The sequence below is a fragment of the Panthera pardus genome, unplaced genomic scaffold (assembly GCF_024362965.1).
Source record: "Panthera pardus isolate Hobbes unplaced genomic scaffold, ASM2436296v1 HiC_scaffold_11, whole genome shotgun sequence".
Taxonomy (NCBI): domain Eukaryota; kingdom Metazoa; phylum Chordata; class Mammalia; order Carnivora; family Felidae; genus Panthera; species Panthera pardus.
Window position 1 is genome coordinate 82,393,726 of NW_026526666.1, and position 23,632 is coordinate 82,417,357.

The following is a 23,632-nucleotide window of genomic DNA, read 5'->3' on the forward strand; positions in this document are numbered from 1 at the left end:
TCCATGCCCTCTGCCTTTTTTGCTTCCAGTATACTCTTAATCTTTCCAGGATTTCCCAGTTTTTGCAGGTGCTGTTCCAGCTTTCAAAATGCCCTTCTGGCAAAAACAGTATTTTTAGGCCCAGCACAAAGGCCACTTCAGAGCCTTCCTAGTGCTCTGCAGTCTGTCACAGCTCCTCGGTCTGGATAGAGCTCTGTAACAGCATAGTAATGGGATGTTGAAATTATTTGCTTACGAGTCAATGAACATTGTAAGAACTATTGGTTAAATTCTAGTCCTACAGCCTAGCATCAGTCTGGGGCAGTGAGGTTGAGAATGAAGTTGTGCAAATCACGCATTGTTTTGGGGCTCTTCAAGATGTTCAGTATTTTCCTCAGTTAGACTGCAGGGCAATGCTCTCCCCCATCCCTTAGGCTGCTGTTTACCAGGTAACATTGAGAGTCAGTGTGGCTGAAGGTGGAACTCAAGCCAGAAGGGTTTTGAATCCAGGTCTCTGAGAACCAAGGCCCTGATTATTTCCAGACAAACATGTTGGAAATCTCTTGAGGAGGTAACATACAAATCAGGCCTTGATGGATTCCCATGGGAAGAGGGTGTTCTAGGCAGAGATAAAGTTATCATAAGAACAACATATGCACGGGGTGACGGGTGGAATAACGTAGCCGGAAGGATCAACAGTGGCCTACAGAGGCCAGCTGGGTAATGAGTAGGCAGGCAAGGAATAAGAAAATTTAAGAAACATGGGTTGAAAGTTATTTTCTCCTTTGCGGTAAAAGAAAATAGCAGTATTAATACCTGCCAGTCAGTCAAGGAGACTGGAATGGTGGAGATTGTGGTAAAATAGAGCTCTTGCAGATTGTTTTCAAGCAGAAACTCAGACCTAGTAGTGCCAGCTTATTTTTCAAGATAGATCTTTAAAAAAAAAAAAAAAAAAAATGTTAGCAAGGGGGGCCCCTGGATGGCTCAGTCGGTTAAGCATCTCTTTGATCTTGGCTCAGGTCATAATCTCACGGTTCATGGGATTGAGCCCCGCGTCGGGCTCTGTGCTGACAGTGTGGAGCCTGCTTGGGATTCTTTCCCTCCCTCTCCCTCAAAATAAACATTAAACCAAAATCCTCCTTTTGGGTTGAATCAGCTTTTTGGCTGTTTGTTTGTAATCTCTGTCCTGGAATTGATCTAAATGTGAGTAGGGCTCAAAGGGCTAGGAGTGGGGCTGATAAAATGTCAAAATCCTATAAACTCTAGAAAATGCAAACTAAAGTTGTGACAGAACACACAGCAGTGGTTGCTGGGGGTTGGGTGGGGAGGAATTCCACAGGAGCTTGTGGAGAATTCTGGAAGTGATGGGATATGTTCACTGTCTTGATTGTGATGGTTTCATGGATGCATATGTCAAAACTTATCAAGTTGTACATTTTAAATATGTACCATTTACTGTATGCCAATTATATCTCAATAAAGCGGATTTAAAAAAATTCTTTGTAGCAGGAGTAAGCTGCTGCAATCCTAATTCCATTGTTAGGCCCTAAGTTTAAACACCCTTTCCTCATTCACTTCCCAAAACTCTAGTTTAGGATCATTCCAAAGAAGACAATTTAGAACTTTGCAACAGGTTTTTATTTTTGCTTTATATCTAGTACAGTGTTTGAAACCTAAAGAAATACATTTTCTCTTCAAATTTGGATGTGTATATAAATATCATTTGTCTGGACTCAGCACACTCAATGCCACGGCTTCTTGGCCTATGTCTGCTCTGAAATCATCAAGCTTTGTCTGTCTACCCAGGGGCCCTGAGAACATGGAAAACAGCCAGAGTTTATAGTTTTTGGAAAACTAAAAGCAAATGAATTTGGAAAGAATAAACCAGTGAGGAAAAAGTTTTGATTCAGCTTCCTAGGGTCTTTAGCTGGGAACCCAAGCTGTTTTTGAAGGACATCCAGTCTGTCTTGGGTGGCTGGGACCTCATACCGCCTTCCCACCCCCCATGCTTCTTCAGTGGTTCAGTCAGACAGTTCCCACAGAAGCTGGCTGAAAGAGACAGTACCTAGCTCCAGGGCCTGAGAGTTCTTGTAGAGGTGGACTCATTAAAGACATCCTGAGTCGGAGGTTCCCAGCCAGTCTCTGGATCTGAGCTTTGACTTCCTTCACTGCCCCCAAGGCATGGCAGAGTTCTCTCTCCCCAAACCCAAGGGCTGAAAATCTAACCTACACAGGGGAGCAAGTCTGGCCGTTCAGGTATGTGCTAATGTGAACATCAGCAGTCAGGCTGGCCCAGAAGTAGCACAGTAGGCCCAGACCCACTGGAGACCTCTGTAACACACTACACAAACCTTTTCCTGGATGCTCTGGGCCCAACCCAAAAGTTAATGCTGACTCCCACACCTAGTTTTGGTTCTACACATACCCCAGGCCTGATGCAAAATGCCATCTCAGAGGAAAAATAACAGCTTTAATTCACAGACTTGATTGGTATGGACTTCAAATTCTTCCCTTATCATGGTCTTAGTGTGGGGGTGGGGCTAGGGGGTAGACAGTGGGATGACTGAATCATTTATGAAGGCCTTGGCCAAAGAGCAGCTAGTGTCTACCACATGGATCCCCGCAGGGCCAAATTGTCAGCTTGCTGGCTTAACAAAAGAATTCAAAAGTTAAAACAGAAAAAATACTGGACAAGATTGGTCTACAATGTGAAATCCTAAACGGCTGTGGAAGAAACCTACTCTGAGCAAATTCTCAAGTCTCACGCACTCACTTCTAGGATAGTCCTACCTGGAAGATGTTGCTGCTGGTTATGAACACTTCCTATGGTTCAGCACACTGAGCCTTGCACCCTTGCCTCTTCCAGGGAGGCACACACAGTCCTGAGGCCTCCAGCCAGCCTGTTCTCCTTACAGCTCCCTGCCTTCAACTCAAACTCCAGAATCTCAGCTCACAAGATGAATCTACTGAGGAGTCAGAGATGATGGATACCAAGCTGAATGAGTCTCAGGGAGGAGATGTGGCCAGAACAAATGAGCTGAGGCCTCCAAAGGACACTGTGGGAAGAGGAGTAAGTACTGTTAGGTGTTCATCTCCTTCCCTTCTAGTCTGCTAGAATGGGTAACTCTAGGATGTAGAGGAAAGGCAGGTAGTAGACATGAGAAAATGGAAATCCAGCAGTTCATTCTGCTAAGACGGTTTTCATTTTAAACTGGTGTGGCTTGAGAGAAATAGAGTGTGCCTGAGAGCCTTCTTTTGCTCTTCCTTGACCAAGTACAGTAGCAGCTATAATCTGTGCAGTTTAGCTCCAAAAAACAGGGCTCCAGGAAAGTGGCTTCCAGGGCAAAGAGTAGGAGTAGGTCTAAGGGTTCTAGGTAAGGGGTGTGTGTGGGGGGGGAGCGGACAGCAAGGGTTCCTGAAAGCTGAGGTCATCAATGCTTGCTCCTCCGAAGGGTCATTTGTACACAGTGCCCCAAGTAACTAGGCTGGCCAGCTGAAAGTGGAACCCATGTGGTTCTACCGGAAGGCTGTAGCCAACACCAAGGTGAGGCAGTCAGTCACTGGGGATAGCTCAGAACTGAAGGCAGGTTTCTGAGACTAGAGACTTTATTAGTACTAGAGAAGATGTAGGGGGTTGGATAACCAGAGGGGCTGGCAATAAAGAAAAGCTGGCACTGTTCCAAACAGTACTAGAACACTTGAGCTAAGAAGGCGGCTCCTTGTCCTCTAATCCACACCTAGATACCTCCACCTCCACCAGAGATCTTAAAATGGATAGACCAGCCATGTGCCAACATAGGGAGATTCTAAAAACAGGTCTTTTCAGGCTATTCCCTACGACAGGCTGGGGAGCCCCTTCATCCCTACAACATCCATTCAGAAATCCACCAAAAAGCGGCCTTCGACTTCACCAAGGCCAGGGTCTAGAGTCCAAGTGGGGGCTGCCCACAAAGAGTGGCTGTCAAGGCTGGGCCACAGAAATAATGTTTTGCTTCCCAAGAGGGCCAAAGGAGAGGAGGAGACAGAGAAGGTGGCATTACTGCCCCTGTGGGCTGGAAGAATCTTACCTGCTGGCTGAAAGGGTAGGTTAGAGGGAAATAATGGGAAAATATGGTCTGAGGAAGACACCAACAAAGGAAAGCTCCTAGAGGCCACTTTATCTGATGAGAAATCTGTCCTCATGTTGTGCCCTGGGAGACTTCACCTTTGAAGTCCTTGGAGAAAACTGGCTTTAAGCAGCAGCCAGAAGATCAAAAGAGAATCTTCCATCTGGTACAGGTCCCAGATCTGAAGTGTAAGATTTTAGAGGCGCAGTTGGGAAAAGCAGGATGTGTATGTCTCACAAGAAAAATCTGGCCCCAATGTCAGGGACTCAACTATTGCTTGAGATGTATAAAATAGGTCCTACTAAAGTGCTTTGCCCTTTGGATAAGGATGGGGGGCGCGCGCGGGGGGCGGGTGGCTTTTCTTTGAACTGTAGGAGAATAGTTTCATGATGGAGTCAGCTGGCTAAGTGACAAGGGTCCTGCCCCTTGCCTACTTGTGGGTTGGTAGTTGTCATTCTTAAGCTGAAGAATAGCATCTGACTCACTAAAGTGTAACAGCATTGGTGTGACTTTTTAGTGACAACCACAAGCCCCAAACCACCTTCCTTAGAAAATGGTTCTGGAGTTGGATCTCAACACTAGAAGGAGAGGGCAAATTCAAGACCAATGGCCGACAGTGAGCACCTAAACTTTAGATCTGTAAGCAGAGGGGTATAGGTTTAACCTGAGCCGGGGGGGGATATGTGGGAACGGGAGCAAGAGTGGCACAGTCTCTGGGGAAGGGGAACTACAGCTCGGTGCAGGGACCCGACTGTGCCCACAGCTCCGCAGCTGGTCTACACTTAGCCAGCAGCTTTCTCCATCCTTTTCCCCAACAACTGGGCTCTACTATCCTGTAATCCACCAAAGCGCAGGCAAGCCACTGAAGCATCACTCTAGCTTTCCTCAAAGAGAAAAGGCATTAGGATTATAACTGTCACCAGGAAGGGCAAGACCCAAACCAGGTCCAAGAATTCCCAAACAGGAAAGATACCAGTGACTCTCACAAAAGTCCGGAGGCTGCTAAGTTCTGTGATAACTGGAGAAGCAGCCATGTGTGATAACTTATGTGGACAGGGCCTTTGAGACTGAATCTGAGAAGGCAGACTGCTTTTTGGGTTTCCTAATATAAGCAGGACGCTTAGCAGTAAGGACTAGAGTGGTAGACTTCACTGGGCCCTGGGGCCATCCTTGCTCCCTTCAGGTACTGGGACAATCAGACCAGGCTGACCTGCTATGGAAAGGTTCCAGCGCTAAGGGTTGGTCCCAGGTTGGTGGCCCAGAACCTAAGCAGAGAGGAAAAGGACCAAGCTCAGGCTCCCTGAGCAAAGGAGCTTCCCCATCTCTTTTTGGTCTTCCTCACAGTATCCTACTTCTAGAAATTACAGACAGTTCTTCCTCTTGAGACCAATTAAGATTGACCTACCTAATATATAGAATATAAAAAAATACAGAACTTTTTGACATTCTCTCCTTTGGAAGTAAAATATACATGATCCAACTATGGAAGAGGAAGAGGAAGAGGAAGAGGAAGAGGAAGAGGAAGAAGAAAGGCCAAAGGCAGGGATCCCTGGCTATCCCAATACATGACGCTCTCACTCCAGCCTCCTCTGCAACTTATGGGTCACCAGAGCAAGGACTTTCTCCTCAGGAGAGAGGAAGGCCCACAGCCCCCTGTCTCGTGCTTAGGAGAAAATACAGCTACCTCAGAGGTTCATTCAACTCCGAGGGGAATTTTTCAAGTAAACAAATGAAGTTGGGTCGCACCATAGGAAGGTGGGTAGGAAACATGGGATCAGTAGCGACACATGGGAAGCCCCATCTGAAGGCCTGTGCTCCTCCCCTCCCCTCCCACTGGTGTACTTGCCCCTGGAGAGGGAAGGAGATCTCCCAAACTAAAGAGGTCTGGAAAGGGGTTAGAGGGAGGAAGGGGCCTTTGTCTCATGGTGACCTCCCCCTCAGCCTCTAGTCCCAGACCATGCTGGCAGCTGGGATTCCTAAAACCAGGAACTCATGGCTCTTGGAAAGAGCAATCTTAATACAAGAAAAATGTGCAAAAGAAAAAAAAAATTAAATAACTCAATCCAAGCATACAAGATTAATATTCTGTCAGAGCAAGAACACTTTGTTTTGGATTTCTCCCCTCCCCTCCCACCCCCCACCTCTGGAACATTCCATCTGCTCAAGTACCCAAGATAAGAGTTACACAGATCAGGGCAGAGAACTGGGAAGGATGAAGGAAGATAAAAGGGAAGGAAGTCACCACTAAAGAAAAAATAAAATTAAAAAAAGGTGCAAAATTGATTACCTCAGTCCTCCTTTGTCTACCCCTGGGGCTCCTGGGTTAAAGACATATGTGCAGCCAAAATATAGTGTAAGGAAGAAAACCCAACACGTCCCCTTCTTGTCACAAAACCCAAATGTGAGCCTCAGATGGTTCTGTCTGTCCAGAGGGTGCTCCCTCCAGGGAAGGGGGCGGAGCAGGTCAAGAGCACAGTTTCCAGGGCAGCAGAGGTGTATGGTGGCTGATGATGGGGGGGCTGGTTTCCCGCCCACCAGAGGGCTGCTTTTCCGCTGGTTGGTGGTGCTTCCCATCCCCTCCCCTCCCCGGAGGCAGACATTATAGCTGGAAGCCCTCCATGGGGGCCTCAGGCTGCTGGAAGATGAACTGCTGTTGTGTCTCATCCACCTGGGGGGCCAGGCTGCTGTCATCATCTTCTACACCAAAGTAGTGCTCAATGAGGTCGAAGGCCTTCTGGTAGATCTCCTGGTTCTCATGGCTCTGGAGAAACTCAATTTTATCCAAGCCTATGGTGGCAAAAAGGAAGGAGGGACAAGAGTGAACTGTGATTGCTTTTCCACGGGGCCATGAAATATTTATCCGTTTTTCCTTCCTTGTGGTATGTTAATGTTTACCAAGTAATATGATCAGATCTCTGACCTGAAAGAGAATTAAGACCTTTTCCTAAAACTACATAACCCCAAAGGAAAAAACCCAAAATGTCAGCTATAAGCCAGAAGTTCTAGTCCTGATTCTGTTTTTAACTACCTGTGTGGCCTGGGTAAATCATTAGTCTCTCTAAAGTCGTAAGATGAGCACTCTTACTGGGACTTGCTAGACACTCAGCTGGAAGCATACCTTCCAGTGCCTGATTCTCTCATCAATTCTAGAGCTGTATTTTTGCATCTGTGCCATACCTCCTTACTAGACAGAACCTATCAAAAAACAGAACTGATCTACTGCTCCTCAGAGGGAGAAGGATATGATGGGATAGAACTTTGCATTCAATGATGACCCCCCAAATCCCACAGCCTCACATGTATACTACTTTGGGGGCTCACAGTCCCTGGGTCATGACCTAGAACTTCTCTACTGAAGGCAGAGGTGAGGTTGGGGAGAGGGCACATACCATAGGCTTCCTCGATGAGGCCACAGTAGGGGTTGACCCCTGAGCCACTGCGCTTGCCCTCTTGCTCTCCAAGCCGAAGGATGTTCTCCAGCCCATTGAGGGCCACCTGCACAATCTTCGAATCCATCACAGTCAGCAAGTCACACAGGGGTTTGATGCAGCCCAGTGAGACCAGGTACCTAAGGGCAGAGACCGGGCAAGTTCTAAATTAACAAAGCGCAAGGGAGGTGCTAGGCAGGTGCTGTGGGGCCTGTGGGTCTCCCTCACACATCAGGTCTCTGAGCAACCCCCTCTTGCTGAGCCTTCACAACCACCTATCCTTTATCTCAGTCTCTCCATCCTCCCAATGCTCCAAGTCTAGTTCATTTCCATGGGGAAGGCTGTCATAGATTCCTCTCATCTCTAATGTCCCCTTAGTGTAATGTTACCACTCTGAACACATTGCTTCCCTGCTTAAAATTTTCAGTCCAAGCTCTATAGGCATGACAAAACAGACCCTCTACAATCAGGTTCCTACCCATCATCTCCCATCACCTCCCATCATTCTCTTCCAAGGACCCTACCTTCCAAATGTGTAAACATCTCCAAGTTTCTGATTCTTGTGCCTTTACTTATGCTTTTCCTGTCCCAAAGGGCTTTTGCAACCCTGTGTCCTTCAAAGCTTAACCAACGGCTATCCCCTTTCTCCTAAGGCTTTAAATATGTTGAATCTATTCCTACTTCTCTTCCTGGGCCACAATCTGAGGACAAAACACTTGTCCAGTTCCCATCACCCCTACTCATGTTGATAACGGAAACCAGAATCAAAGAATGCACACACATACAGTGGCTTTCTGTTTGTTTCTCCCAAGTGTCACCCCCAAAAGTGATTTCCCAAAGAAGCTGTTGTGAATGAGCCACAGTTTGGTTCTCTTTCATTTATATGGATAATTGGGAATTACATGGATTTAAATTTCTCTGGAGAAAGAAGTAGAGGAGAAATGGATGTCTGTGTTATAGGTCTCTATTCTCTAGGAAGGAAAAGAAGTTCATGCTTTAGAGCAATCTATTCCAAATTTCAGTACCAATCTAGCATCTTACCAGTTAAACCAGCTGCTGGTTTAGATCTAGGGCATATCTATTCCAGAAAAGGCAGTTTAGCAGTCACTGCAGACCATGAACCAAGAAGGACAGTATACATACCACTCAAGACAATGAAAAATGAATGTGATACCTGATCTGCTCAGGGGTTCCTCCTGATGTGGCATTGGTGATGGCCCAGGCTGCCTCTTTCCTTGTACGGAACTCTGCTTTCTGAAGGATTTCGATCAACACAGGGAAGATATTTGCATCTATGACAGCCTGAGAGAAGATGGGGAGCATGGTAGAGAGAAAGTCACTTCAAAAAGAGTAAGCAAATCTAGCCTACAAAATCAGTTATGATTCAGACATCTTCCTCTTCCTGGGAATCCTCTGTTCTCCCCGTAGAGAAGCTACAGAGGAACCTGGCTTCTTAGAAAGAATCTTTAATAGCACATATTGGCTCCAATTTCTAAAGGGAAACAAATTCTTTCTTCTGGAAGCAAATAACCCACAACTGCTCAAGTTCCCATGCCTTCCCATCTGCTCCTGCCCTCCCCTCCACTGCTTGTACCTGTATTTGAGCCCTGTTGCCAGCAGTGATATTTGAAATGGTCCAGCAAGCTTCCTTCCGGATTGACTCCTTGGGGCTGCTCAGCAAGTGGAGGAGGCAAGGGAGGGCTGAACAGTTAAGAATGACCTAGAACACCAAAAGCACAGGCAATAAAAGAAAAATTAGGTAAACTGGACTTAATCAAAATTAAAAACTTTTGTGCATCAAAAGATACCATCAACAGAGTGAACAGGTAAGTCACAGAATAGGAGAAAATATATGCAAATCATATCTGATAAGGATTAATATCCATAATGTATAAAGAACTCTTAACAACTAAACACAAAAAAACTGAAGAACCCAATTAAAAAATGGTCAAAGGGCTTGAACAGACATTTCTCTAAAGAAATACAGATGGCCAATAAGCATATGAAAAGATACCAAACATCGCTAATCATTAGGGAAATGCAAATCAAAACTGCAATAAGATACCATTTCACACTTATCAAGATGGCTGTTATAAAAAAAACCCAGACAATACAAGTGTTGGTAAGGTTGTGGAGAAATTGGAACCTAGTATATAGCTATTGAAGGTATAAAATGGTACAGCTAGTGTGCAAAATGGTATGGTGGTCCCTCAAAATCTTAAACATAAAATTAGCATATGATCCCGTAATGCCACTTCTGGGTAGTACCTAGAAGAACTGAAAGCGGGGACTCAGATACTTTTGTACACATTGTTCAACATAGCATTATTCATAATAGCCAAAAGGTAAAAACGACCCAGGAATCTATCAACAGACAAATGGATAAACAAAATGGGATATATGCATACAATGGACTGCTTACTATTCAGCCTTAAAAAGGAATGAAGGCATGACACATGCTACATACAGATGAACCTGGAAGACATTATGCTAAGTGAAATAAGTAGACACAAAAGGACAACTATATATAGTTCCATTTATATAAGGTACCTAGAGCAATCGACTCCTAAGAGATAAAAAGTGTTATGATGGTTACCAGGGGCTGAGGAAGGGGGGGAGGGGGGGAGGATGGGGAGTTATTATTAAATGGGTACAGAAAACCAGTTTGGAATGATGGAAAGTTGTGGGGATGGATGGTGTTGACAGATAACAAGGTGAATGGACTTTCTGCCACTAAACTGTACACTTAATGGTAAAAGCAGTACAATTTATGTTATGAATGTTCGCACATACATGCACACGCTCGCGCACGTGCACACATACACACACACAAGAATGACCTAGGTAGTGAGTGTGGGTTTGAGTGAGATCACTCAAGAATTTGTCAAGAATCCTACCAAATTATGCCAACTCAAGACTTAAACAATACTCTGATCTCTAGCCTTTGAACAAAGGACTGTTCCTACTGTGCCCTCACTGGAAGTATTATTAACATGAGATGGGATTCTAAAGGTATAGGAAGTAGGGATAAGGTTCTGCAGCTTTTAGTGTCTCATGGGGACCAGGACTCCAAAACTTGAGAATTACCCTATAACGTCTCAGGTAGTAAGGCAGTTTATTCCACTCAGTTTTCCTTCAAAAGCTCCCAGTGGAAGATGATTTGCTTCCAACTTGTAGAAGAAATGAAGGCAACTAAGTTGCCCACAATCATACAGGAAGTGTCAAAGTTGGAATTTTTTACTCAAGCCCATGCTTTCTCTCCTTACCACACTGCCCACTCTACCCCCCCCCCCCCCCCCACACACACACAACATCAGGGAAGGATTTTGTCTATAAACAGCTCTCTTCCTCCTTACCTGGGTTTGGATGTCATCTCCAGTGACGATGTTACCAACTGCTCTCAGGGCAGGAGAGGCCACTTTGTAATCATTGTGCCTACAGAGAAGGGAGAACCGATCAGTAGAGGGCCAGCACACAGTTACCAGCCTGCCGACCACCAAGGCTGGCAGCACTCTCATGGCTCTAGATCTTTGCAGAAAGCAGCAGAATGCTTATTGCAGTTCTTTAGTTAGAGCCTGGGAGAAACTTAGGGAATCTGTACTTTCTAATCAGACCACTCACATTAGAAGCTCTACCAATCTTCGGCAGACTCCAGAGTCTATGACCGCCTGGATCTTTTCATTGGGGCCATCAGACAGATAAGAAAGGGCCCAGCAAGCATCTGCCAGCAAGTCTGAGTCACTGCTGAAGAGTAGGCGAGACAGCACAGGCAAACAAGGGGAGACCTGTTGGAAGCAGAGTGAGAGAGACTCATGGAGGGACAGGGCTACGTCAGCTCTACCACTAACCCTAACATTGCTGTCCCTTCCTCTACAAGTAATTCTAAGCCCTAGAGATTTCTCCTACATTATACCATCAGAACTACCTTTTTGACTTTGCTGTCCAAGATACATGAGATCACCTACTTCACTGACAATTGCCTCTTCTAGTTTCCCAGGGACTGAGACTCTAAGGGGTAACCCAAAGACTTGAAAACTCCCATATCAAAATTCCTACATATGAAGGAAACTGCTTTCACTCAGGAACTGGTAAGCTCTCTTACCTTTGCAAACTCGGGGGGTGGGTTCTTTCCTCGGCAGAGGTTTGACAGGGCCCATACTGCATTCCGTGTCATTGTCAGTCTTGTGGACTTCGTAAGGAGTCTAAGGAAACAGCAAAGTCTTAAGACAGATCCTGAGCAATGATGCCCTTGGCACAGGGCTGTCACCTATGAACCCCAGGAGCAAGTCCAATCAGACCCTTAAGATTTTTGCAGCCTCACCTTGTCTTCCAACCCAGAGACCTAAGTTAACTGTGCTTGTCTGGACCAGGAGGCCTGACCTACATCTTCACAGAGAATTAGGACCAGCTGTGGCTAGTTAAGACCACAGCTAATAAGGACAAAGGGCTGGAATTTGAGTAGATCTGAAAACCTTTTAAGGTAGGACATACTGTGCCTCTAACCGTGGCCACAAGATCTAAACAAGGAATACTTTTATTTCTCCTTGGACATAAAAGCTAAAGATCTGTGAAGGGCCCAAGAAAGAGTTATGGTGGTAGTCTACGGGGCTGTGGTCTCGGAAGAACAGTTTATCTATCTGTTTTGGTTTAGATGAAGTTCTATTTGAGGGTATGGGAGGGACGGACGGGAGAAGGACTCCTATGCTCCTTCATGGGGTCTTTGATCTGTGCTTTACAACAGAGCTCTCCAATGTACCTATGCATAAAATGATAAATCAATGCATTCTTTAGAGAAGGTTGGATTTTTCCAGATGGGCTAGTCTTGCCTCTCTCTTCTGGCTCAATGATGAGGTAGGTATGACCAACACTAGAATCTATAGTGCCATACAGTCAGGAAACAGAAGACTGTACTCAGCAAAGACCAGTGGCACAATCTTCTTACTCTCAAAAGATACCGATCTTTTACCTTGGCAATGAGCATACTTTTAGTGTTTTTGCATTTACTAACATCTTAATGTAAGCTGCCCCGAAAAGATCTGCCATGTGTCTGCCTTATAGATGCCCCAGCTGCAGATGATCATAATTACTCACGTTAACAAAGGATTAAGGATGGAACAGTTCAAGACGTAATCTCGGCAAACGGAGCTGTCTCCAGCTATGTTTCCCAGTGCCCAGACTGCCTGAAAAGGGGACGGTGGAACTGTCACTCACAGACTCTAGTGGCTCCTGTCAATATTTTACACCAGAGTGAGTACCCATCAGTAACTAGGACAAAAACCGTATCAAGGTCCAAGACATCCTGAACAGGATCAGGTACCCTCCTTGTTGACATCCTTATTGAGCACTTGTTCTATGACGGCCTTTCCTCTGGGAGTTCTTGGCTTAGTGGGAAAGATAGGCTGACATCTTACTGCAGCCTAAGAAGCCAAACCAAGACCTCCCTATGCCCACTCTCCAGAAAAAGAGAAAGCGATTGGAAAGTTGCATTTTTGCAGCCTGATAGGATCTACTCCATATGTAGTAACGAAGGAAAAAATCTTGGTACCACTTTCCATTTTCTATCCAATCAATAAAGTCCAGTGAAGAAATGCAAGTTGTGTCTTTATCTCTACGATGCGTAGATAGTGAGAAATGGGTACTGTGGTGTCTTTTTTCCAATACTACCTACCTCTGATGCCAAATGTTATGTTTTTTCCCCTACACCAGCAATCAATTCTCCCACACCATTTTTGTGTCCAACAATCCAATTCAATTCTGACATTAAGCTTAGAGTTAGCGCAGACCCCACAGGTTAAGGGCTCGGGCCCACAATACTACCCCCACTTTAAACACTAGTCGCAATTCCTGGGTGTCATAATACTACTAACCAACTGGTTATAAATGCAAAAGTTCCCATAATCCCCTCCTCAGTTTCAGCAGTTCACTAGAATGATTCACAGAACTCAGGAAAACACTTTACTTTCATTTACTAGCTTACTGTAATGGACACAGCTCAGAAAGAGCTAAATGGAAGAGATGCATAGGGCAAGGTATGGGGAGAGAGGTCAGGGTGGTGCAGAACTTCTGTGCCCTCTGCAGGGCACCACATCAATGTATTCACCAACCCAGAAGCTCTCTGGGGAGGTGGGGTGGAGGGATGGAAGAGTTGGGGGTTCTGATGACAACCCCCTCATCTTGACGCTATCTAGGAACCCCACCCAGTCATCTCATTGGGTGTGTTCCATTATAAATAACAAAAGACACTCCTATCACTCAGAAAATTCCAAGGTGTTTAGGAATTTTTAGGAACCGGGAACAAAGACCAAATGTATTTGTTATTATACATGTACTATCAAGAATTAAGCCAAACTTGAGCATTACCTGTTCCTGTACATCCTCAAAGTCTGAGTTAAGCAGCTCTATAAAAATGGGGACGGCCCCTGCTTCAATGACAATCTTGGTCTGCTGAGAGGTTCCAGAGGCAATGTTCGTTAGAGCCCAGGCAGCTTCAAACTGGAAGTGAGATTAAGCCATGACTGAGAGGTCATTCCAGACAGAGCAGCCATGCCTACCAGCTGGTTGAGAGCAGTAGGCCTCTTGCCCCTGACTAAAACACTAAAACTTGAGCCTTTTCCTCTTCTCCTTTAAATGACAAAACACAGTATGGGCAGTGATGTGACACAATGGGAAGAATGGACCTGGGCTTCAATGGTCCCAAGTCTAGCTCTGCACTACCATAGCACCCGAGTCCTTTGGCAAGTTGCTTTATTCCCTGAACTTCATTCACATTCTTCGTTTCTGAAACCAGTATTAGAGTGACACGTGTGACTCAAAGTCCCTTTCAGCTGAGTTTCCGGTTAAGTTTTAATGCATCGACTCATCACTCATTTTTGAAAAGAGAGACGCAGAGGAGCTAAATGATTTGCTTCAGGTCACACAGGTAATTAGAGGTACGAGATCACTGGGGTGTCTGGGTGGCTCACTCGGTTAAGCGTCCGGACTTCGCCTTAGGTCATGATCTCGTAGTCTGTGAGTTCGAACTCCACGTCAGGCTCTGACAGCTCAGAGACTGGAACCTACTTCAGATTCTGTGTCTCCCTCTCTCTCTGACCACCCCCTGCTTGCACTCTCTCTGTCTCTCAAAAGATGAATAAATGTTTAAAAAAAAAAAAAAAGTAGATATATATTTTAAGTAAACTAACAACGCTGAGATCAAGAGTCGCATGCTCTACCGACTAAGCCTGCCAGGCACCCCAGAACCTTTGATTTATAACTGAATAATCAGCCTGTCCTATTCTGGTGTCCTTCAAGATTGTTTTAGAGAAGAGGTTTTGGCTCTCTTATCTGAGGCCAAGACCTCTGAAGCATCTCTTAAATAGTTCCTCATATTACTTGTCTATTTCCTGAGAGATGCGTCTATAGAAACACTCAACTACAATTTCTTGGAAAAGGGGCTTTCATCTGGTACCCCTCTACACCAGTCCTCACCTGTAATGTACAATTCTCATTCCTCTTCAGAAACTCTACAAACCGATCCACCACTCCTGGAGTGTTGATAACTTCATCTATTGGAGGACTAGGCTCTGGAAGAGGGGAGAAAGGAAAGAGAGGAAAAGTCAGGAGAGATTTCGGCTGGTGCGTTCACTGGGGTCGGTTTATCATCCTTCCTAGGTAGTCCTGACCGTCCTTATCAACATTTCCAAACTCCTTTTTGGTGAGGTGGTTTTCACAATAGTCGGTCATTTTTGAACTATGTGATCTAGTTAGGATGCTAAAGAGAAAACCAATCCCTAATTTAGGTGTACTTGCCTTTGGCTTCCTGAAACTAAGCAAGCTAGTAATTAAGGAAAAGAAAGCCCAAGAAATGGGCAACCCTAGTCTAAATATTTCCCTTCTAAGAAGAGCATTCTTTTCTCGGCAGGACTGCTTCATTTACTGAGACAAGAAGTATTTTTCCTATCATACATCACATCTTTATTGAGTACAAACTATGTGCCAGTTCCAGGTACTGAGAACACTACAGTGAACAAAGTCAAATGTCTCTGCCCTTACAGAGCTTATGTCCTAACGAGGAGAGACTTTCTATTATATTAATAAGTATAATGGGGAAAAAAAAAGAGGTAGGGCAGGGTAAGATTAAGAATGCTGAGAGTGAAGGGGATCTGCTTTTTTATACAGGGCATCAGGGGAGGCTTGTTGAGAACCTAGAATATGATCATGCAAGTGGGGAGTCGTCACAGGTATCTGCAACCAGAGGATATCAGGCAGAGGGAACAGAGGGAACAAAGGTAAGAATGTGCCTGGCTTGTCCATGGAACACCAAAGCAGTATGACTAGAGTAGAACGAGTGAAGGGGAACAAATGAGGTCAGTGAAAGGAAACATAAGGTTAAATCACGTAGGGCCTCCCTGGGGAAGACCAGGATTTGTACCTTTGGAGAGCAGTTTCCGGAATTTCTGTGTGGTTGCTAACTGTAGGTCAGAATCATCAGAAAAGAGCATCTCCACCATCTCTCGTGTGATCACGCTCTCCTAGAACATAAGACAGATTTAAGACTTGGCAAACCAACACTAGAGCTAGATATGAGCACACACCCCTGCTTGGCATCCTGCTTGTTAAAGAGTTGAGGGCAAGAGGATGGCATAACAGCAGGCTCAGGAGAAGGTGTTTGTTTAATTCATGGCTGCTTCAAGTTGGGATATTTGAATGATTCCTAACCTCTGAGGCAAATAAGGGCTTCCCTTAAAATGTTTTCTCAGGTGTCTCCATCACAGATGTAACCCTACTGATTCTTTAAGCCAACCAGCTACAAAAGGGCCCATGGAAGAAAGAGCTTAGCATGGTTGTTGCCAAAGCCACTGGATGATGTGAACTGCCTGTTCTGTACACGTTGGTACTTCCCAGGCCTTCCTGAAGCACATGTAAGGGCCTTACCCCAGTGGTAGAGCTCACATAGGAGTCCATGAGGAGACTGTCAAACATGGCGGCTTCTTCATTAATCAGCTCCACATTTCTCCGTTTAAAAAGCTGAAAGTAAAGAAAAGATATAGTGGTAAAACTACTCACTGTAATAAAGAAAACAAAGAATGATCCGATGTTAAATTATGTCAATAATTGCCAAGGAAATGCTAGGATAGTTGAGACAATGCCAAGCTTAATATATGGACATGGAAAGATATCTAAGCACTTGACTGTTTTATATCTAATTGTTTGACGTTTTTTAGAGAACATTCTCTTTTTTTTTTTAAAGTAAGCTCTATGCCCAAAGCAGGGCTTGAACTCATGACTCTGAGATCAAGAGTCATATGGTCTACCGACTGAGCCAGCCAGCCAGGTGCCCCTAAGAGACCATTTAAAGATTTCTGTGCCCTTTGTATAAAAGGTGATGGATATAAAAGGCTTTGAAGGAAAGGAGTAACAGTAAAGCAAGAGGGTGGGCACAAGCAGGTTAGGTGACAGCATCTAGACCGGGGCAAGGCACCAATCGGTTGGTGGTGTGTGGTGGAGCATAGCTGATAAGGCATTCATACAGTCTCAGTCCTAGGGAGACTTCCAGAGAATGGACTGAAGACATAGAAGTAAGGCAGTCCAGAACAGCTGATGAACCTCTTAAGGCGCCAGGCCTAATGCTGACTGTAGGGGTGAAGAAGAGAGAAGGCAACAAGGGGCTAGAACTAGAATGTTATACAGAAGACATACATGATGTCTACGTTGTTCTAAATTGTGGAAAAGGAGTAAGGGACTGGTTCTTTTCTTCGAAGCTTCCAACACTTCTCTACAATAAAGAAAGCTGGATGAGTGGCTCCAGAGCTAAGCTGTTTTCCCAAGGGGAAAGGAAGAATAAATGCAAGGAGCAGCCCAACCATGGCAGCTGGATCATTTCCCTGAACAGTATGTTTGAGCATATTCAGGTTAACCTACTTGTTGTTCCCGTTTCTGCTTCCGGAGCTGAATGCCCTCTTCCTCTCTTCTTCGTCTCATTTCCTCAGGGTTTAGGGCATTGTTCTTATAGCTCTTCATTCGATAATTGTCTTTCCCTGGGCTCGCCATGGTCTCTAGAAAAAGAGAAGATACAAATATAAAGGCTCTTAAGAGGACAGCATTTCCTTTTCACTGGGCTTCGGTTCCACCCGGCCTCCCAACCCCCCCTACTCAGGGGGACTGAAGCTCCTCGAGGAGGGCTGATAATCTCAATAACTTAACACCTGACATCTCATCTTTAAAACATGGACATAACTATTCCTACTTCAGAGAGTTGTGGGAGGGATTAAATACGTTAATACTACTGTGAAGTATTAGAACGATGCTAGGCCATATGGTAAATGGTCACAAGTTATGATCCCTCTATGACAACAGAGAAAACTTGACTTGCTCAATAAACTTGAAAACATCTAATTCAGTGAGATACTGTTATCTTTAACGTCCACCATCTATCTTTCAAATTAAAAAAATTTTTTTTAATTAATTCTGTAATATTTGATAAAAACGAAGAGATGAAATATAATGTTACCAAGCAAAATAATACAATGAACATCTGTAAACCCACCACCAAATCTAAACTAGAACATTACCAATATGCCTGAATCTACTTGTGGGCTCTCATTCTATCACAGGCTCCTCCAGCCCCACCCCAACTCCAGGCAAAAGGAAAATGCTATCCTGAATGGCATGCATGTTGAGAAAACATCTGCCCAATATCTAAGTCTGAATAATAGTCTGTCATTCAGTCACGTGAAAATAGCGGCAATTAAAAAAAAAATTCTCGGATAGTTAACAAGTAGTGTTCTATTAATTACAGTGTTATATCAGCGTACAATATAGTGATTCAACAACTGTATACACTAGTTAGTGCTCATCAAGGTAAGTGTGCTCTTAGTCCCTTTCACCTATTTGACCCATGCCCCTGCCATCACTTCCTTTCTGGTAACCATCAGTTTGTTGTCTAAGTTAAGTCTGTTTTCCAGTTTGTCTCTTTTTTCCTTAAAAACAGTTTCAATTTATAAAGCGTCTAATTTAGCTAGTAACTTAATTACCACAGGCGATCTTCCTCCAGACACATTTTCAAAGGTTGGATTTGTCCTGTTGCATCAAGGACATAGCAATTTTTTTCCCCAACAGTGAGTAAGCTAGTGGCAAATATACAGACTACTAGTACACTTTGGTGCCACTGTGTTGATTTGTGCTAAGACACCAGAACTTTTCCCATCATTGCTTTTGTACTACTTTTGCAGTACAAATGTCAAAATAGTAAAAACAGCAAATAACATCTTTACAACTTTTTTCCAGCTATAGAGATATAAGTGATCTATAACCTGTTTTGTTTTTTTTTTTTTAAGTTTATTTATTTATCCAGAGAGTGAGAGGAAAGGAGGGGCAGAGAGGGAGGGAGGGAATCCAGTGCAGGTTCCAGGCTGACAGCTCAGATCTCAAGAACGAGGAGATCATGACTGGAGCTGAAATCAAGAGTCAAATGCTTGACCGAAGGAGCAACGAACGCATGCGTGTGCACGCACTCGCTCTATCTACATATCTACCTACCTACCTACCTGTCTACCTAAGTAGGCTTCATGCACAGCACAGAGCTTAACATGAAGCTTGAACTCATGACCCTGAGATCAAGAATTGGATGCTTAACTGACTGAGTCACCCAGGCACCCCAACAGAATACTAGGCAGCCTTTATTTTTCTCTTAGCAACCTTAAAGTATATAATACAGTGCTGTTAACTGTAGTCACAAGCTATACATTAGATCCCTAGCACTTATTCACTTTACAACCAAAGTTTGTACCTGTTGACCACCTTCATCCATTTCCCCAATCCCACCCCTGGCAACCACCAATCTACTGTTTCTAGGAGTTTGGTCTTTTCAGATTCTACATGTACATGTATTTGTATTTGTCTTTCTTTGCCGCTTAGCTCGTTATTTAATTAATCTATTTTCATAATAGCCATCGTAACAGGTGTGAGGTGGTATCTCATTGTGGTTTTGATTTGCATTTCTCCGATGATTGGTGATGTTAAGCACTTTTTTCATGTACCTGTTGGCGATTCTATGTCTGCTCTGGAAAAACGTCTATTCAGGTCCTTTGCCCATTTTTAATTGGAGTACTTGGGGGTTTTTGTTGTTGTTGTTGTTGCTGAGTTGTATGGGCTCCTTATATATTTTGGATACTAACTCCTTATCAGATACATGGTTTGCAAATATTTTCTCCCATCTTATAGGTTGCCTTTTCATTTTGGTTCAAGCTTTCTTGTTTGATGTAGTCCCACTTGTTTATTTCTGCTTTTGTTGTGTTTTTGGTGTCATATCCGAAAAATCATTGGCAAGAACCAAGGTCTTATTTCCCATGTTTTCTTCTAGGAATTTTATAGTTTCAGTTTCTACCAATTAAGTCTTTGATCCATTTTGAATCAGCAGATAACATTTTATTTTTTTTAATTTTTATTTTCAATATATGAAGTTTATTGTCAAATTGGTTTCCATACAACACCCAGTGCTCATCCCCAAAGGTGCCCTCCTCAATACCCAACACCCACCCTCCCCTCCCTCCCACCCCCCATCAACCCTCAGTTTGTTCTCAGTTTTTAAGAGTCTCTTATGCTTTGGCTCTCTTCCACTCTAACCCCCCCTTTTTTTTTTCCTTCCCCACCCCCATGGGTTTCTGTTAGTTTCTCAGGCTCCACATAAGAGTGAAAACACATGGTATCTGTCTTTCTCTGTATGGCTTATTTCACTTAGCATCACACTCTCCAGTTCCATCCATGTTGCTACAAAGGGCCATATTTCATTCTTTCTCATTGCCACGTAGTACTCCATTGTGTATATAAACCACAATTTCTTTATCCATTCATCAGTTGATGGACATTTAGGCTCTTTCCATAATTTGGCTATTGTTGAGAGTGCTGCTATAAACATTGGGGTACAAGTGTCCCTATGCATCAGTACTCCTGTATTCCTTGGGTAAATTCCTAGCAGTGCTATTGCTGGGTCATAGGGTAGGTCTATTTTTAATTTTTTGAGGAACCTCCACACTGTTTTCCAGAGCGGCTGCACCAATTTGCATTCCCACCAACAGTGCAAGAGGGTTCCTGTTTCTCCACATCCTCGCCAGCATCTATAGTCTCCTGATTTGTTCATTTTGGCCACTCTGACTGGCGTGAGGTGATATCTGAGTGTGGTTTTGATTTGTATTTCTCTGATGAGGAGCGACATTGAACATCTTTTCATGTGCCTGTTGGCCATCTGGATGTCTTCTTTAGAGAAGTGTCTATTCATGTTTTCTGCCCATTTCTTCACTGGATTATTTGTTTTTCGGGTGTGGAGTTTGGTGAGCTCTTTAGATTTTGGATACTAACCCTTTGTCCGATATGTCATTTGCAAATATCTTTTCCCATTCCGTTGGTTGCCTTTTAGTTTTGTTGGTTGTTTCCTTTGCTGTGCAGAAGCTTTTTATCTTCATAAGGTCCCAGTAGTTCATTTTTGCTTTTAATTCCCTTGCCTTTGGGGATGTGTCGAGTAAGAGATTGCTACGGCTGAGGTCAGAGAGGTCTTTTCCTGCTTTCTCCTCTAGGGTTTTGATGGTTTCCTGTCTCACATTCAGGTCCTTTATCCATTTTGAGTTTATTTTTGTGAATGGTGTGAGAAAGTGGTCTAGTTTCAATCTTCTGCATGTTGCTGTCCAGTTTTCCCAGCACCATTTGTTAAAGAGACTGTCTTTTTTCCATTGGATAGTCTTTCCTGCTTTGTCAAAGATTAGTTGACCATACATTTGTGGGTCTAGTTCTGGGGTTTCTATTCTATTCCACTGGTCTATGTGTCTGTTTTTGTGCCAATACAATGCTGTCTTGATGATTACAGCTTTGTAGTAGAGGCTAAAGTCTGGGATTGTGATGCCTCCTGCTTTGGTCTTCTACTTCAAAATTACTTTGGCTATTCGGGGCCTTTTGTGGTTCCATATGAATTTTAGGATTGCTTGTTCTAGTTTTGAGAAGAATGCTGGTGCAATTTTGATTGGGATTGCATTGAATGTGTAAATAGCTTTGGGTAGTATTGACATTTTGACAATATTTATTCTTCCAATCCATGAGCACGGAATGTTTTTCCATTTCTTTATGTCTTCTTCGATTTCCTTCATAAGCTTTCTATAGTTTTCAGCATACAGATCTTGTACATCTTTGGTTAGATTTATTCCTAGGTATTTTATGCTTCTTGGTGCAACTGTGAATGGGATCAATTTCTTTATTTGTCTTTCTGTTGCTTCATTATTAGTGTATAAGAATGCAACTGATTTCTGTACATTGATTTTGTATCCTGCATCTTTGCTAAATTCATGTATCAGTTCTAGCAGACTTCTGGTGGTGTCTATCGGATTTTCCATGTATAATATCATGTCATCGGCAGATAACATTTTAATCTTCACTTCCCAGGTCCTCTGAAATATTGTGCAGATCACACTTTGAGAACTCTAAGGAATTAATTGCTGGGCTGTAGGCAGGTTAATGTTAAACTTGATGAACTAGTACCATGTTGCCTTCCATGTGATGCCAACATTTAAATTTTTTTTCATTTCATTAAGAGAAATTTTAATTTATATTTATATATATTTTTTTAATGTTTACTTAGTTTTGAGAGAGAGACAGAGCACAAGCAGGGAAGGGGCAGAGAGAGAAGGAGACACAGAATCTGCGGCAGAATCAGCTCTAGACTCTGAGCTGTCAGCGCAGAGCCCTATACAAGACCCGTGAGATCATGACCTGAACCAAAGTCGGACACTCAACCGAGCCACCCAGGCGCCACTTTATTTTTCAATATAATTTATTGTCAAGTTGGTTAACATACAGTGCTCTTGGTTTTGGGGGTAGACTCCCATGATTCATCACTTACATACAACACCCAGTGGTTGTCCCAACAAGTGCCCTCAATACCCATCACCCATTTTCTCCTCTCCCCTACCTGCCCCCCCATCAACCCTCAGTTTTTCTCTGTATTTAAGAGTCTCTTATGGTTGGCCTCCCTCTCTGTTTGAAACTATTTTTTCCCTTCCCCTCCCCCGATGGTCTTCTGTTAAGTTTCTCCAGTTCCACATGAGTGAAAACATGTATCTTTTTCTGACTTCTTTCACTTAGCATATCATCCTCCAGTTCCAAACATGTTGCAAATGGCAGGATTTCATTCTTTCTCACTGCCAAGCAGTATTGCATTGTATATATAAACCACATCTTTACGTGATGTCAATTTATACTATCCTAGCAATACACAACAGGCTTCTGTTGATATATACCTTATTACCTGGAATTTTCACTTTTGCCAATCTACTCTGTATAGTAAGGTCTTTCACTGAGATAAGGATTTGCACATCCCAGATTACTAATGAGGTAAGATTTCATGTTTATTAGCTATGTTTCTCCTGTAAAAAATCCATTTGTGTATTTTGAATATTTTTCTATTGAATTATTAGCCCCTTTCCTATTAATTTGTAGCTCTTTAGATATTCTAGTTGTTAATCACTTGTTGGTTATGTGTGTTACATATATCTTCCAGCAGGGCACCTGGGTGGCTCAGTCAGTTAGGCGTCCGACTCTTGGTTTTGGCTCAAGTCCTGATCTCAACGGTTCACGAGTTCAAGTCCTGAATCAGGCTCTGTGCTGACAGTGTGGAGCCTGGTTGGGATTCTGTCTCCCTCTCTCTCTGTCCCTCCCCACTTGTTTTCTCTCTTTCAAAATGACAAACAAACAAACAAATAAATAAAGTGTCTTCAAATATCTTCCAGCAGTTTGAAGCTTTTTAGTTTTTTTGATTTTCACCTTATGGAGTTAACAAGAAGTTTTTCATTATAATGTAATTAAAAATGTTCTTTTATTCTTAGCTTTTTGTTATTTAATAAATCCTTTAATGCTCCCAAAGTCAGAAAGATAGCTTCTTATGTCTTCAAGAGATTTTATTTATTTGGTATTATTTTTATTTTTCCAATTTATTTATTTTTGAGACACGGAGAGACAGAGCATAAGTGGGGGAGGGGCAGAGAGAGAGGAAGATCCAGAATCCAAAGCAGGCTCCAGGCTCCCAAAGAGTCCAACGCAGGGCTCGAACCCACAAACCGCTGAGATCATGACCTGAGCTCAAGGTGGAACGCTGTAAAT

The 23,632-nt window shown here is 43.5% G+C and overlaps 1 protein-coding gene across 1 annotated transcript in view; it reads right to left on the reverse strand.

The window, feature by feature from the left end:
• Positions 1-1,594: 1,594 nt before the first annotated feature.
• KPNA6 (karyopherin subunit alpha 6) overlaps positions 1,595-23,632 on the reverse strand; it is a 36,209-nt gene continuing 14,171 nt past the window's right edge. Inside the window, exons 2-14 of the mRNA XM_019429843.2 lie at positions 17,414-17,547; positions 16,427-16,519; positions 15,924-16,023; positions 14,981-15,075; positions 13,874-14,005; positions 12,605-12,693; positions 11,616-11,715; positions 11,135-11,298; positions 10,870-10,948; positions 9,108-9,233; positions 8,688-8,815; positions 7,475-7,653; positions 1,595-6,872 (exon numbers count right to left, since the gene is read on the reverse strand). Coding sequence (XP_019285388.1) covers positions 6,685-6,872; positions 7,475-7,653; positions 8,688-8,815; positions 9,108-9,233; positions 10,870-10,948; positions 11,135-11,298; positions 11,616-11,715; positions 12,605-12,693; positions 13,874-14,005; positions 14,981-15,075; positions 15,924-16,023; positions 16,427-16,519; positions 17,414-17,547 — 1,607 coding nt within the window. The 3' untranslated portion in view covers positions 1,595-6,684. The remainder of the gene's footprint in view (positions 6,873-7,474; positions 7,654-8,687; positions 8,816-9,107; positions 9,234-10,869; positions 10,949-11,134; positions 11,299-11,615; positions 11,716-12,604; positions 12,694-13,873; positions 14,006-14,980; positions 15,076-15,923; positions 16,024-16,426; positions 16,520-17,413; positions 17,548-23,632) is intronic.